This window comes from Ambystoma mexicanum, chromosome 11, assembly GCF_040938575.1.
Source record: "Ambystoma mexicanum isolate Mex_15411 chromosome 11, UKY_AmexF1_1, whole genome shotgun sequence".
Taxonomy (NCBI): Eukaryota; Metazoa; Chordata; class Amphibia; order Caudata; family Ambystomatidae; genus Ambystoma; species Ambystoma mexicanum.
In genome coordinates, this window is record NC_090934.1 from 1372596504 (window position 1) to 1372613216 (window position 16713).

The window sequence follows — 16713 nt, forward strand, 5'->3', positions numbered from 1 at the left end:
CGGAAAGCATACGTTCAGTCAAACAAATTGCTAGGCAAGTGGGATGCCTTTATACAGACATACTCACTCCATTGGCACCTTCAACCCTCCCGCGACCCCCACTTTGATGTCCTAGAGAAACCTGAACTACAGAGCGACTCTGGCTTAACAGTTCTTCGTTTTGATTGCCCGATTTAACTTTCTATGAACCCCATTGTGGAACCCGGGTTGACAGAAACTATACCTTTATCTGTTCCAACACCATGACTCATAGGGCAAATCACCTGTGGCTTGTTCTGTGTTTGGGTCACTGCGTCAGCAACAGACCTGTATTAGTCAAGTCAATTGTCGACCGAGCTACTCCTCTACACCCAGCATTTGGCAGTATATCACCACCCCTGCTTAAATCATCCACACCCACATTTGATGGGCCCAGTCAACAGTTCCCTGTTGTAGGTTTCAACAATTGTGCCTGAATGTCAGGTTGGGAAAACAATTGATGCAAACAATTCCTAGACACTTCATTATTTCTTTTCGCCCCTTGGCAGTTATTTGTTTTTTAAATTGCACATTACTTTTTTTCCCACTACTAGATGACTGTACAATAGTGCTCTTCGGGGGAATAGCTCGAGTATCGGGAATCTCAAGACTCTCAACAGATTGAGCAAAGTCATCAACGACAAGAATCACCTCGGACGAAGCTTGATGTTCTCTTTCACCCAATCGGAGAGCCACTGCAGTGCAGATGTCCCTTACAGACACGACGTATCCCCCGCGGCATGACTCACCACCTTACCCGATTTATTAGTTGGAACAGAAAGCAGTACAGAGTCACTACTAATTCCTGCCCCATTTGAAAAAGAGCAGGTATTAGTTCATGTATACTGCCTGCGTCCTCTGGAACCGTGATATTAAAGCAGAATGTCCCATTATCAGTCTGCACACTTTCAGTAGTATGATTAAGAAGAAACTCCCTAGATTCCATATGACATTTTACATTGTCAAATTTAAAAAGAAATGATTCCAGTAGTACTGAGTTCGACTTGACTTCAGTTTTCAAGTTCTTGTGTAAGGAAACCAAAACACAGAGCGGGTTTGTAGAGTAATTTCAGGTACCAAATTAGTTGACAAGCCATCTTTGCCCATATCCGAATTCAACAGTATTTTAGACAATGAGGATTCAAAATCAGGAACATACCTCACCCCCAAGGCAGGTGGAGTATCAACAAAACTGTCGTCATTTGTTGAGGCATCAGGGAAACAAGAAGTTATTATTTGACAGACTGAAGTGTTAATCCCTTACAAAACAACTGTGTCTTTGTCTTCTCAAAGACCTTGTTGTGTAAGATCTTAATGTCACGCCACTCATCTGTTACTGGTTTAAATATCAACCTAGATTTTGATGGAAAATAGGCTGTTATCTGCAATGGCCAAATAGGTCTACTAAGAGAGCCCTAAATACCAGTATTTGTGGCACCGTTTGGTTTTAAGGCTTTTGCTTCCAGTAAGACAAATTCCCTTGGCAGTTTGGAACCAAAAGGATAAGGAATGATCCAGAGTTTCTGGGAGGGGTAGATTTATCGCTGCTAACATCTTTGCTTTGGAGATGTACGTTGATTTGGATTTCTGCAACATCACCTGATTTCTACTTCTCAAATTGTGGCACTTTTCTGGAGTAGCCAGGTTTCGCACACATAGTAGCCCAACAGAGATATCCTTAAGTGTAATTAGGGCTAATTAGTTCATTTAGTTTTCAGGGTCCTTCGGGCAAAATATATTTTAACTGAAAAACTCAAATGTGTTTGTAATATTTATTTCTTTGCATCTAGGTATTCATGCACATTAAAATATAAATGTTTACTTCCAATCAGGCAGTTAAAATAGTAGTTTCTTCCTGCGGTACTATGTGCACTACTGGTCCAAACATATTGATGGAGCGGTGAGGGTGAAAGCAGTGGTGCAAAATTCTACATGTCTTTTTCTGATTTTTTGTTGGGAGTATTTTTACTGCCTATTTTTATTTTTGGGCAGTATTTAAATTTTTAGGGAGTAAAAGTGGACGATACACCTCTTATCTGTTGTGCTGACTGACACGCTTCTTTACAAGCAGCTGAAGGAACGTCAATCAAAGGCAGGCCATTGTCTTTTTTGTTTTTTACTGCCTGGGTGTTTTGAGGGGTCAGAAATGAAAGGCGGCCACAAGATTGTCATACTTTCATTTAAAGGCATTTATTAAATAAAAATGGGTTGTGGAAATGCCTCGCTGACGCTATTCTAAAAAGAGAATGATTCCAATGGAAATGTTCTCAAAGGTAAAGACCCTTGGATCCAGAAGGTTGTCCCATTCCCCTGGACTTTTAAATAAGATGGCAGAAATGTCTCTTTAGCTAACAATTCCTTTGTGTCTTCACTGGACTCACAAAGTTCTTGTTCAAGCAAAAAGAGTTCTGTAACAGTCTTTCTGTAGATGGTCTTGTAACTTTGCAGATCACCTGGTCTACTCCACTGCCAGGAATCTTTACAGAATTTCAGCTGCCTGGTGTGCTTGCCTGCCAGAACATTTTATGTGTTTCACAGTTCTTTAGCTAAAAAAAACTATAGAATATACTTTGAGGTGTTTGGGATATCTATCTATGGTAATATTTGTTCAAACATATTTGCTCAAACATCTCCCCCACACTGGCGTGTCATGCATCTATACTTTATTGGGGTTTGCTTTTGTACAGTGCCTTGTCTGTTTTCAAACATTCTTCTTAATGGGGGTTGAATTTGTACTTTGCCTTGACTGCATTCAAACATTTTTGGCTCGGACCGGAGAACGCTGCCTCTTTGAGTAGCCCAACAGCCGAAAGCTCCTGCATGGCTCCCAGCGTCTCCACTGCCTTCTTGCTCGCACGCAGCATTCCCCCTCTTGTCCCGGCGGTCTTCTCTGTTTTGCCAGCCTTGCCTGTGTGTATCATGTTCATGAGCCTTAGCATGGGTGGCAATGCCTTCTCCTACACTGCTCAATTCAATAGTGCGGTTGCCATCTTTAAATGTGCCACGCACTGAAGACTTGGAAAAACAACTAACCTGCATGTTTTACTTTGGGCTCCTGTCACTTTTCACAAACTCCCTTGTCCTCCTCCTTGTCTCAGTTCCTGGGTGGTAATGAGAGTTGGAGTCCATGGTTGTCTTTGGACTTTTAACTTTTAGATGTTTTTTTTTTATGGACAAAGGTGGGGGCCTAACTAGAATGACAATTTAGAACTCAAGTTTTAAAGGGTCTTCCTCATGGGAAAAGGGGGGATACTGTGCTTCATCCAATGAAGTCATAACATCTCCCTGGTAGTTGTCTCCTCCCAGGTGATCCTCCCTCATATAGCCACCCCTACGGTCAGGATCGGGTGGCAGTTGCTGTCCCCTGGCCACATGGGAGGAGGTCACCGCCAGGAAATCCGTGATGATTCAATTGGATTCATTGCAGTGCACACCTCCTCTTTCAGATTTAATTACTCCTTTTGTCCTGGACAAGACCAGGGTAGGGTGTGGGAGATAACGTTTTCTGATAGAAATTACAGCTCACTCACTACTACAAAGGCTGTTTATCTGGTGGAAGGAATACAGCCACAATGTGTTTGTTGACGCAGCACCTTCCTCATGGGAAACCTGGAAAAACAAGCAAATGTAAAATATATGACTCTGCAGTATTTTGGGATCAACTATCCCTCAACTAAGGACAGCTGGGTACTTTAGGATGTGGTTCTATGTCACATTTTTGCTTTTTGCAGGTTGCCTAAAAAAAGACAGATTTTTTAAAATATCCCCTTTCCTTAAGCCCCCCACCACCCACTCTGGCTGGATGACTTCCAATGGTGTTATTGAGAAAAGAAGTGGGGGCCACTTCATCAACATGGGAACTGGGAAACCCCTTAAATAGTTTACAAAGAATCTGATATACAAATTTGTAAATAATATGGGAAACCTGTTAGTATGGCTAGCCAAGAAGGAGGTCAGTAGAAGCACCTGACGAGAACTGTTCAAGAATGTCATAGTTTTGTTACAGATATCACAGAACATGTGTTGTCCGGATGGCAAAATGAGAGTTAGGAAGCGAACAGGAAATGGAGATGGTAGTAGTGTCAACTTTTACCTGGTAGGCTCCCTTGGCAAACTGCCGTCCTATTAATTTATTGAACTCATGTGGGACACAGCCATCCAGCATATGCTAGAAATGTTGGATGGTTCATACTCTGATGAGTTCCATAAATTAACAGGAAGACCACATGTGCATAGTAAGAGGGATTCCTGCACCTGATCTGAGCAAGGCCAATGCTGCAGTACCTCAGAAAAGTGGGAAACAGCCCAGAGATTTCATCATTTTATAGGTCTGCTTCATCAGTGAAGCCAAAGTCCTGACCTAGGCACTTGACAATAGAATCACAGTAATAAAGGTCCTGATTCAACCAGACAGAGTGGATTTATGCCCCACAGTGCTTCTAGGCCCAAATTGGTGGAGGCTGTGCAATGCCGCCGTGCTGGCAGACTGAATGTGTGTGATGACCTCTCTCATTCATACCACTGGATTTGGAGAATATATTCAATAGTATGTTCATTCTTTTGGGCTACAATGGACACCTTTGTCTTTGAAACAAGATGCATGGTTTGGTTTATTTTTTCTGTAACAGCAGCAGTGCTAAGTTGAGGGTCCACTTGGAGGAATTATTTACTGAAAGAGGAATGATGCAGAGTAGACAGCTGCCACCCCTCTTTCTCTTTGCTATAGTGATTGAAACAAAATGCACATGAATAGATGCATTGCCCAGAAGGTTACAAATGCTCTGTGGGGGAGAAGTGTAAACCGCCTTGCATGAGGGTAACCTGCTGATGTGCTTGTGATAGCCTTATATCACTGGCCAAAGAGGAATGGTCATATTGGACCAATTTGGGGGACAGAGTGACTTAAAGATGAAGTGGACGCAATTGATGTGTCCTGTGTGACTGGGATCACTAACTGGTCAAAAGTGGAAATAACCAGTTAAAATACATTTCTTTATTTTGTTGATAACAGAGGGTGGGCTAAACAACAAACGGGGCATTGAAACGTAAGTGAATCTTCGCTTTCTTGGACCAACACCATGTCCCTGTTTATAGGGATTTACGCACCCTCTCTTCCCCTTCTCTCCTAGCCTTGTCGCCTATGGTTGGGTTTACGAGTTTTCTGTATTGTACTTCTCAGGGCTTCTCTGTGTATTTTCACCTGTTTTTTTTTCTCAGTTTTGACTTGAGCTCTCAAACCCCTCTTCTCTTGCCCTTGCTCCCCTTCTTCTACTTTGTTCTCAGTCTCTGGTCTAAAAGGGATCCCTCACCCTCTGCTCACCTTTTCCAAAGGAGAGTGCTGTGTAGTTTCCAGTCAGGATTAAACATTTCCCACACTCTTTTGAGATTGTTGGGGCATCCCTGCTACGGATGCCCTCTGGGTCTTCTCTTGGGTTTTCCTTTGGCTGTGGAGGAAATAGGCATTTGCCTCCCTTGAGTTTTCACAGTTTGTTTAGTAAGAGGACATTAAGATGTAAGGGATTCTCGCGGTCTGCCTGGGAGAATACCCTCAGGATTCTCACAGGGCCTGCGCCTGTGGAAATAAGTAATTGTGGATCTCTGATTGGATGAGTTTAATTGATTTAGCTGAGTGTAGTTTGTGTTTTTAGTTTTCCAACAAGCCTTCAAAACATGGATGTGACATTTTGGATTGCCCTACTCTTCCTGTAGTAGTTTGGGCTCCTCATACTAATGTCCTTTTGTAAATAGGAAATGGAGGATGGACCCCCGATCACTGCATATAATTAATCTTTGATGATTGTGTATGCTTGCTGAGCCTGCTGCAAGGAAAAATGTAATGTGCCTTTGTTTTTTGCACATACTCGCTGAGCTGGTACCTGGGAAAAATGTAATGCACCTCTGATGTCTGTGCATGCTTGCTGCGCAGGTGTCGAAGAAAATTGTAATGTGCCTCGAACATCAAAATGTGTGTTTGTTAACTGCGATAAGTATTTTTTTACTTCAGTGAGTGTCTACCCTCGTTCGCAGCGTTCAGCTGTTCTATAGAGGCAGTGGCCATAAACTCCCCTATAGCAGGAGAGACTTCTATTACAATATCCTTATTGTTTGTGATTATTCATGTTGGTAGAGGTCACCCTGAAAGAGACCAGTACATTGATTGGGTAAGAAGCTTTCCAAATGCCAGGGCGAGATGAATTTTCTTGCTAATATATGTGCAGTGAAGTATCTGGAGGGAAGTAAGATCTGGCTCTACTTGAGGACACCCTGCAGGAAACCAGTGAAAGATGGTTCATGTGATTATCCCAGGGCCACTTGTTCTGGGACTACCCTAACGCATTTGAGTTAAGGGAATATTTAAAGAGATTTATGTCTGAAACACAGGTTGTTTCTATTCAACACTGAATAAATTACATTTGCTAGCCTTCACAAAAATAGCACGAGAAAATAGATGTGTAACAGTGGACAAGAAAAGTACACTGCGCAATTCGAAATCATAACACACTGCCTCAATCACAAAATGGATCTCTGAAATTACAGTTATGTTATTGCTGGAGACAAATTATTTTGCACTCCAAAAGAGTCACCTATTCACTGCAATCTCGGCAGAATGGACTGGAGCAAAGAGCCTTACACATAGCCCTTGGGATCATCTGTTCGTGATAGACACTCAACAACTGTCTGATAATAAAGGGAGCATTGAAAAGGTTGGATTCAGAAAGGCTAAGGACCAATTTCCAACCCGGGTTTTCCCTAGTCTTCCCTGTACCTCTGCCAATCTCGGAGATAAAAGAAGTTTAATAACTCAATACCATGTTTGTGTGGATAGTAGTAATATGTTTTTTAACTCCAAATTACTCTGTTAATATGCTTACAATGAAAGTGATAAAAACATCCAGAAAGTTATGACATAGTGAAAGAATTGATAAGATATTTGTTTAAATGAATGATCCACTTTTCTAGTAAGAATATTGGTGTATTTACACCAAAGAAATATATTTTTGAAATTATTAGACTTAAAGAGACACAAAGATGAAAGTGTGCTGCATAAATGTGTTCATCTCGGTTGGATTTATTTTTTAGAAAAATAAATATTCTGGAATACAATTGTGTAAATAAAATCAAACGAGAAAATTATGCACATGAATTTTCAGATGTGACTTTTTCTATTCAGTATTTGAAATCCTAGACCACATTTGAGTTTTAATCTCTTTACCTCAGCATAGCCTTCCCACACACAGTTGTACACTTTCATCTCATATTTCTGTGAATTATTGTACAGTGATGGATAACAATTTCTGCATTTCCCTTTTCCTAGGAAATACAACAGCAAAGGGCTGCACAGAAACTCACGTTTGCTTTTAATGAGATGAAACCGAAATCCATCCCTTATTCTCCCAGGTAATGTGATTGATTATTGTTACACTCCATTGTTTTCAATTTGTACATTTAATTTCAACATAAGGCAGAAATTCCATATGTCTTTAATCTTTTCAGGTTTGAGCAAATTTTGAACCATTGCTCCTCCAACATAGTTATTTCTAGCTCCAAGTTAATACAAGCTTGGCTGTGACTGAGGTATAACAATCGGAGGGGCTAGTAGCCTTTTTATTTAGTTGTTTTATTGTTGCATTGTAAGGCACTGTTGATCTGTAACAATGCTTCGATGGAGCTTGCCAGAGTTCGTTTATAGATGGAAGGAGATTCCGGAAAAAAAGCAGTACAGAGGACAGGGTAGCAAACACCCAGAATGCAAAAAGCAGTTATTAATTTCCCATTCTGTGAGGTTGTATTTAAACTTGGAGTTAAAACTCAGAATTGAACTATTTGCAAAAACGTGTTTCATTTTAAGTATGTCAGGGCGTTGATAAAACTTGTGCCAAAGTTTAGTATTTTCAATGTGGAGTTGTCTTGTCGGGATGCAACATGGACTAGTACATAATTCTTACCTGGAGGTTAATAGTTATGATGCAGCTTGTAATTGCTTATTCATAGTTAAAATTGACTTAAGTGATTCGTATGCAACTACTCCCTCCCACCCCACTGTTTCCAGCGAAAAAATAGTTGAGTTCAGTTGCATCATAACGGCAGTGCCAATTGTGCAAATATCGTAGACTGTGATGGCACAATGGGAGCGGCGTGCACAAGGAAACCAGGCCCGCAGTGGAGCTCGTAGCAACTTCCTGTAAGGGGAGATTGAAACATTAAGCTAGGACAGCCTACTGAACTCGGCATGGAAAGTAGATTCTTGGACGAGTCCTGCAGAATTCCCAAGAGGAACGCAGCACTTGGCAAGCCAGACAGTGGCGGCAGAGAACTGGCTAACCTCCTCTCCGAATTCTCCCTGGTCGAACTTAATGTAGGGCACCAGCTGATATCTCCCCAAGGCAGACTTTTACCAGAGGTCCCTATATATCCATAATTGATTGCATGTTGGTAGATTGTCATCTTTTTAACCAGGGGGTGTAGTTCTGGGTGGAAGATACAGCTGAGAGCGACCATGGTCCGACAGATTAGGTCCAGGGGGCCCAGAACTGTCAAACCCAGGGTTCAATGGGATATTCCTCTCAGCGGCCAAACAGAGCAAAAATGTACTGTTGCTTCACTTCCAAAGATGCAAACAGTCTGCGCCAATTAGTTTTATTTTTGGACAAGGGGTACACAGCAGCTGAAACAGTGGTAGCCATGGAATCCCAAATAGTTATGCTACATGATAGAGTGTATGACATACTAGATAGGACTAGTAGAAGGGGGCCTGACACAAGTAGACATGCACAATGGTTTGACCTGGAGTGTCAGGCTAGGAATTAACTTGTATATGAGGCACTCAAGAAAGATAACCTCAAGGCTGGAGAGAGATATACACTTAAAAGGGAATATAAGTTGTTTTTGAAAAGGAGTCAAGAGGCTATGCAAATAAATTGGGACACATTAGCACAAGCAGTGTGCACCAATAATCACAGGCTATCCTGGAGGTTAGTAGCAAAAGGTTGGGAAAAAACAGGCTCCTAACAAGGCGGTAATATAGTAAAGAACAGATGTGTTTTGCATTTTACAAAGATCTTTTATACGCACAAGGGTGGGCAGAACTGGACACAAATGGTTTGTTCTAATGATAATATCAAGTTCACTGAGAAAGAGGTCACAGTGGCCATTGATCAATTAAAAAAGGGAAAGCAGCGGGCCCAGATGGGTTATCCTCAGAGGTTTGTGGGCCACACTAATTGGTGGGCGCCAATATTGGTAAAACTTTTTGAGGCGGTTGGTGCAGCTTTGAAAATTTTCACACGGTGGAGGTGTGGGATAATAGCCCCAATTTTCGAGGAAGGGGACCAGGAAGATTCCCACTGTTAAAGACCCATCTTGCTATTGGACATTTCCACTCAAATCTATGCAAAGTGTATTTTGGGCAGACTGGAAGAGTGGGTTTCAGAGAATAACATTTGAGAACCATTTCAGGAAGGTTTTAGGCATGGCTTCCACATGATAGATCACTGCTTTACTTTGTCTTCAATCATAGAGAAATATTGTAGGCTTTGAGGTGGAGCCGTGTATGCTGCCTTCTTAGATCTTAAAAAGCCTTTGATGCAATTGATAGGGCCACACTGTAGAGGAAAGTAGTCAAATTAGGGATTCCGTATGATATGTTAAGACTATGTTACGATCAGACTGACTGCAGTAAGACATAGAGGGAGGAGTAGGAGTTACATCTATCTAAGCCTAAAGTTAGCAAAAAATTATCTTTGGATGGATCACATCAAATATCTGGCGGTCCGGGCCAAGTTTAGTCTTCAAGGATTACAAATATTTGACTTCAAATATGGAGCCCACAGGCTAGATAAGTGTATACAGGGTTTTAATCTCAAGGTGACATTGCAGATATTGTATGGTAGTGAGAAATGGGGTCATAGTAATTGCAAACCTTTGGAGTCAGTCTGGTCGTGTTTTTGGAGTAAAATTTCGGACCTACCACCAGGGTGCCCGAGCAGTGCTATAAAAATTGAATTGGGATTACAGAGCATTGCTTCTATGGCACAAACAAGACATCTGGCATACTTTTCTAAACTAAAACTTGGGCACTCAAATAACCCAAATGTACAGCTGGGATTTGCAGTGATGGAGGCTGCCCCAGGTGTGCACAAGCCCATATGCTACAAAACCGGGTGCAGTTTCTAGGACCAGTTTTTGGTTGGAAAAGGGTTGGATAATTTATCACAAGTCAAATCAGGAATTAGAATCTGGTAAAGAGAGAAAGCATTAGCAGAGGATGTAAAAAGGATTCAATCCCTGCCGTTGCTTGCAATGTATGTGGAGGTCAAGGGGAGCCTCTCAGCCACTGGCCCTATTATTTCTCTTAATTAACCTGAGTGGAGAAGTCTACTAATTATGACCAGGTTAACCTGATTCCACTGGCCAGAATTACTAGTTGGCTTATGGCCTCGCAAAAATGCCAACGTGACATAGGGCTGGACGAGGATCTGGTACATTTTTGTTTTGATCTGTCCATTTTATAAAGCTGAGTGTGTGAGGCGGTTAAAACCCCACTTTCTGGCCTATAGTATTAGATCTTGCAAGGAAGCAAAGGTTTTAATTATCATATTTAGATATGGCTTTAAATGTGCGATTGCTTAAAACCAAAATGGTTTTAATATAAAATTCAAATTTCAGATTGTGGTTCTTGACGAAACCTTATGGCAATGTTATTGGATGTTGGTTTATGGATTTTATACTACGGTTTTAATTTTGATTTGGTTGTAAATAAGTTGTCATTTTGGCTTTTAAATAATGGTGCAAATGTGGATGGATTTTATTGTATGCGTTGTTAATGGAGGAATCCGAATACACTTTTAAAGAAGAAGCAAACAAGTCTACTTATTTTTAACATCTTTAGTCGTATTGGAACCATACTACATATGTAAAGTAAAATTGGAAAGAGCATAATTTTTATTTTTTGATGTTAACCCACAAGTTTAGATGCTTCTTTCCCCATTGAGTATCTACCTTCCGTTTGTTCAGGCTTGAGATCTAAATTGGTGGACAAGGATAGACTTGACCACCCTTATGACTTTGATCCCAAGCTAAGTACATCTAATTTTCACACATTTGGCCTCTCAAGTTTTCAAAAAATGACTGATGGCAGGAACCAAATGCTCTGTTCTCTGTACTAAGAGTATGGCTATCCCATGGGTCTTTAGAAAGCAGGATATGTTCTACCCAAAAGAGTTTCTACGGCGAGTAGCTCTTATCTGTTGTGTGCATGATCTGAATCTTACTGAACTGTCCTTGTCCCTTAAGCAACCTAGTAATGTTTGTGCAAGACAATGTTAAGAAAATAAACTGGTTGGGTACTATTGGGAAAATAAATGTTTAGCTAATGAATCTACTCTACCTGTTGTGTACTTTTCATCAGGTTCTTAGAAGCTTTTCTCTTGTATTGCCACTCGGCGGGACAGTGGTTTGCTGTTGAAGAGTGCATGACGGGAGAGTTTCGGAAATACAACAATAACAATGGTGACGAAATTATTCCAACCAACGTTCTTGAGGAGACCATGCTAGCATTCAGTCACTGGACGTATGAGTACACAAGGGGGGAATTGCTGGTTCTCGATTTACAAGGTAAAATGTGCACTGCATCACATTGTTTTTTTCTTAAGGAAATTAAATGTTTCATGTATTTTCTTATTTCAATAGCTTTCTCAGTAGTTGCAAACACATAAGAATATCATGTGACATGGTTAAAAATGTAACCTATAGAAGAATCAGCATTCTTAAAACCATCACACAACACATGAGGTTTTGTCTCTTTCACATGCCTCAATCCATCCAGACCTAACAGAACAGGAGTGCTCATAACCCTTAACAAGTACTCATACCATGCCATCTCATTCCTCGCCATATGTACAAAATACATCTCCCATTCATTTTATCACCTTGTGCTTGCATCTTTGTAATTTTCTTTTCTTTTCATTGTAATAATGGTTGTATAAAACAACCGTATACAAAACACTATTCATCACATATAATAAAAATGTGCACTTGTACTTTTTTTAAACACTCAAATTGATAGAAACCAAACACAGTTCAAATACATTTTTAAATATGAAGATCAAGATCACACATGCATAGCAGAAAAACATTTAAGATCACCCTACTTAAAATCACACTACTAAGAATCCCTTTTCAGAGACATAATGCTTACTATTTAAAATTAGAAGATGCAATTCAATTCAATTTCCCTAGTAAAAGTGCAGGGCTGAGGCAAGAGACAATCCAAAGTGATCCATGGTCCCATACCCACTCTATCTTCTTCACCATCTCAACTCAACTTCATCTTGGCGCTAGCAAAGGCAGTCTAGGCACTCTTCAAGTCCTATAAAACGACGCAGTTTGCCTGATAAGAAATGTGAATAGGCGGGAATCTATTTCGGAACACAGAAGAATTCTTCACTGGCTTCCAGTGAAGGCTAGGATTCAGTTCAAGGGTCTCACTGTTGTACATAGGTGCTGTTACGGACAAGCACCTAGGTATCTGAAAAATCACATGAAAGTACATACTGCTAAAAGAACGACCAGACTCAGTGAGGAAGTATGCATGAATGTACTGCATAGTAAATGGGTCTGAGGAGCTGGAAGATCCTTTCCTGTGCAGGCTTCAATGGCATGGAACAATCTGCCGAAGGATTTATGTTTAGAAACAAATATTTTAAACTTTGTTTCAGAGCGCAACGAGGCAATGGAGGGGAACAAGGGAAAACAAAACAACAATCTTACTAGGCCCAGTGACATTGAGAATGCGCAAGTGCATGGGAGAGGGAAAGGTGAAAGTGCATGTGGGGGGGAGAAATGAAAAGCACTAAGCAAAGGAAAACACATTAAATTAAATAAATAAAAATAAATAAGCAACAAACAGTGGTAGTGCAGCCAGCAAGTGGCAAGTGCTAGGTTTAAAGCAGCAGACAGGGTGTGTCTGGTAAGTGCAGAAAAAAATGAGGGGGACTGTAGGGTTACAGATACAGACCCCAGTGCAAGGGATTGCCAGGAGGCAGTGCCGGTCGGTGGCAGGGTGAGCAGGTACCAGAGCCAGGTACCAGAGCCCGACAGTCCGAGGGTAACCAGGTACACAATGCCGAGACAGAACAGATCAGCAGGGGAGAGGAGGAGCGAAGGCAGAAGCAAAGAGGAAGGTCTTGAGGTGCTTCTGGAACTGGAGATGGTTCTCCTCAAGTTTCAGAGTGGCAAAGAGGCTGTTCCAGAGGGAGGCCCGAGCCGAAGACAGAGATCTCCCCCCACCTTGTTTCTTTGAAAAGCGACTGACTCTGATGGAGTTGGAGGTGGAGGACGAAGAGCTTGTGAGGGAAGGTATTTTCAGAGGGACAGCTGAAGTTATTTTGGACCCAGGGCCCAGAAAGCCTTGTGGACAATGCAAAGAGTCTTGAATTTAATCCTTCCAGCCACTGGGAGCCAGTGAAGGGATTTCACGGCTGGAGAGATATGATCCCAGGGCTTGAGGTCAAGGACAAGTCTTGCAGTCCTGTTCTGGATAAGTTGCAAAGGGTAGAGAGTAGAAGCAGGTAGATTTGGAAACAGGCTGTTGGAATAATCCAACCTAGAGAGAACCAGGGCCCGAGAGACAGTGAGCTTCTGGGGGAAGGAGAGGAAAGGCAGAATATCTCTGAGGAGATGCAGTAGGAAGTTAGACTTTTTAGAGACATCAGAGATGTGGGCAGAGAAGGAAAGTGTGGAATCAAAGATGACCCGAGGTTCTTAGCCTCTCAGGTGGGGGTAGGAGGTATAAATCTCTTTGGCAACTGACCCTAGTTTCTGCTTCAGCTTCTTCTCTTCTTCCGCGCCCTGGTGCCTGTGGGCTCTGGCGCAATATAAATCGACAAATAAATAAACTCAATGAGCCCTGCCGCCTTAAGCAGTTTGACTACACTGCAAGTCAGTCCTGACTCTTCCCAACTAGTCAGTCAACATACTGTAAGTATTCTGTCACACTGATATATTAAATATCTTGATGATAATTTGTCCAGTTCTTCTCTGAGTAATTGGAGAGCCTCACATTCGATCACAATATGAAACCTTGTTTGGAGCACTCTTCATTCCCCAATAATAGCATTATTTTGAACACATTTTTGCAGTACCTCGCCTTTATGCAATATATTTAGCCGAAATCTTCGAAACCGAGGCCTCCAATAGGAGTTAGGGAACCTTTTCAGGTAAAGTGCCACTGTCCCCCTTCTCCTAGTAATAAAAACAATATTTGTATATAGTTTATGTTGACTCACACCATCTATAGTGCAGATCCAATCATAATCTAACAGTTTCTTTTTGGCCTTTACCAGATTGCAAAGGAGGTCAGCTGCCTGGAAGTATGCAGTCAGTTATTTTGTTTTTGCTTTGCTCTCAAAATTAAATAACGACAATGACCTACCAAGTGACATTGCCTCAGCCAAATCCGTATGACATGCATTACTTACCGTAAAAGCATTTCTGATGGTTGTATCTGCTTAGATTCACATGCTGTGCATAGTCTGACATCCAGTGGTCACTGCAGAGTATTGCATTTTGTTTTTCGTAGTCGAAAAGGGGACGACGACATAGGCATGTCTGTAATACTATCCCTATAGTGACGTGCAGTGTACCCAAAATTACTCATGCGTCGAGGTCCCTCTGTTTGTATTTCTTCTGCCCTGAGGGAGCCTTCTTACACGTGAGTGAGTACAGAAAAGAGAGAAAAGTAATAAGATGTCTATGTTCCTTCCATCCGAGCGGGGAGGAAGGATGGGCGCATGTGAATCTAAGCAGATACAATCATCAGAAATGCTGTTACAGTAAGTAATGCATGTCTTCTGATGCTTGTTAATCTGCTTAGAATCACATACTGTGCATAGACTAGCAAGCAGTACCCGGAGTTGGGGTGGGTTGTGAGAAGGAACAGTAGAGAAAAGATGTCTTAATACTGATTGTCCCACCTGAGAATCAGATCTAGAATGGGCATCTAGACAATGTTTTGTAAAGGTGTGTACAGAACTCCAGGTTGCCGCTTTGCAAATGGACTGAAGAGGGACATTTGCAGTGAATGCTATGGAAGCCCCAGTGCCTCGAGTAGAATGTGCTCTTGGCTTGAAAGGTAGTTCTCTCTTTGCAAGAGTGTAACAGAGAGTGATGCATTGGATAATCCATCTAGATATAGTGGATTTTGAAACTGCATCTCCTTCTCTTCCTGCCGCCACCGAGACATAGAACTGATTAGTCTTTCTCAGTGGTCTAGTTCTTTCAATATAAAACATGACAGCTCTGCGCACATCAAGTATATGCAGGCTTTTTTCTCCCAAGTTTGAAGGGTTTTGAAAGAACGTTGGTAGTTCTATAGACTGGTTGACATGGAATTTAGAAATTAATTTCCGTGCAAACCTAGAATGCGTGCGTAGAACCACCTTAAGTTTGTGAACTGTTACAAAGGGGTCTAGTATAGAGAGCACTTGCAGTTCACTTACTCTCCTAATGGAGGTGAAAGCTATTAAGAAAGCAGTTTTAATAGTGATGTTCTTAAGTGTTGCTTTGTGCATGGGTTCGAATGGGGAGCCCATAAGCCTGGTTAGTACCACATTTAGGTCCCATCCGGGAGCTGGGTTAGATATAGGAGGGTGGATCCTTTTCACTCCCTCCATGAAGGCTTTGATAACTGGAACTTTCCACCATGACACTTTATGTTGAGACGTAGTGCATGAGGAAAGTGCAGCTAGGTAAACTTTAATAGAATTAAAGACTAACCCTGAGTCTAATAAGTGAGTTAGGTAAAGAACAATTTGTGTGGGAGAGCAGTTAACGGGGTTGATGCTTTTAGCCCTACACCAGATGACGAACCGTTTCCACTTGCTAGAGTAGCAGTAACAAGTGTTCGGTTTCCTTGCCTCTTTAAGGATGTCCATGCATTTCTGAGGGAGTTGCAAATGTCCGAATTCTATGACCTCAGGAGCCAGGCTGCTAAATTCAGGGTCTGTGGGCATGGGTGCAGTGTTCTGGCCCTGTCCTGTGACAGCATGTTGTACGAGCAGGGTAGTTTCACCAGTGGAGACAGTGACATCTCCATTAGGTGAGCGAACCAGGGTTGCCGGGCCCACATTGGGGCCACTAGTATCATGGTATCTTGTTGAGAAGGAGAGTCGGGGGGGGGAAGCGTAAACAAATTTCCCTGACCATGTTATCCAGAGACCGTTCTCCTTGGAGCGGTTCTGGGGGTACCTGGAGGCGTAATCTTGGCATTGGGTGTTCTCCAGAGTTGCGAAAAGATCTATTTCTGGGAAGCCCCATTGTGCAAAAACGTCGGAGACGATGTCTTCTCGTAATCGCCATTCGTCCTCTGCGGGCAGAGGTAAGTCTCTGCTGAGTTCGTCTGCCAGCTGATTGAGTTGTGATAACAGGAACATGTTGTGTTTGAGAGCCCACTTCCAGATGTTCTGGGACAGCTTGGACAGTCCTGGAGAGTGAGTGCCCCCTTGCTTGTTCAGGTAGTACATGGCTGTGGTGCTGGCCGTGAGTACCAGCATTGTCTTTCCTTGAAGGTGTGACTGGAAAGCCTTCAGTCCCTTGAAGACTGCCAGTAGTTCCAGCAGATTTATGTGTTTGGACGCTACACTCGGAGTCCAAACTCGGTGTGTAGTCTGATGGGATAGGTGAGCACCCCATCTTGTG

General features: G+C 42.1%; 1 protein-coding gene across 2 annotated transcripts in view; it reads left to right on the forward strand.

Moving 5' to 3' along the window:
• The window catches only part of TRPM7 (transient receptor potential cation channel subfamily M member 7), a 2599208-nt gene that overhangs the window by 2491497 nt on the left and 90998 nt on the right, over positions 1 to 16713 (forward strand). For both annotated transcript variants that reach the window (XM_069624956.1, XM_069624955.1), the window contains exons 35-36: positions 7334 to 7416; positions 11426 to 11631. In XM_069624956.1, coding sequence (XP_069481057.1) covers positions 7334 to 7416; positions 11426 to 11631 — 289 coding nt within the window. The remainder of the gene's footprint in view (positions 1 to 7333; positions 7417 to 11425; positions 11632 to 16713) is intronic.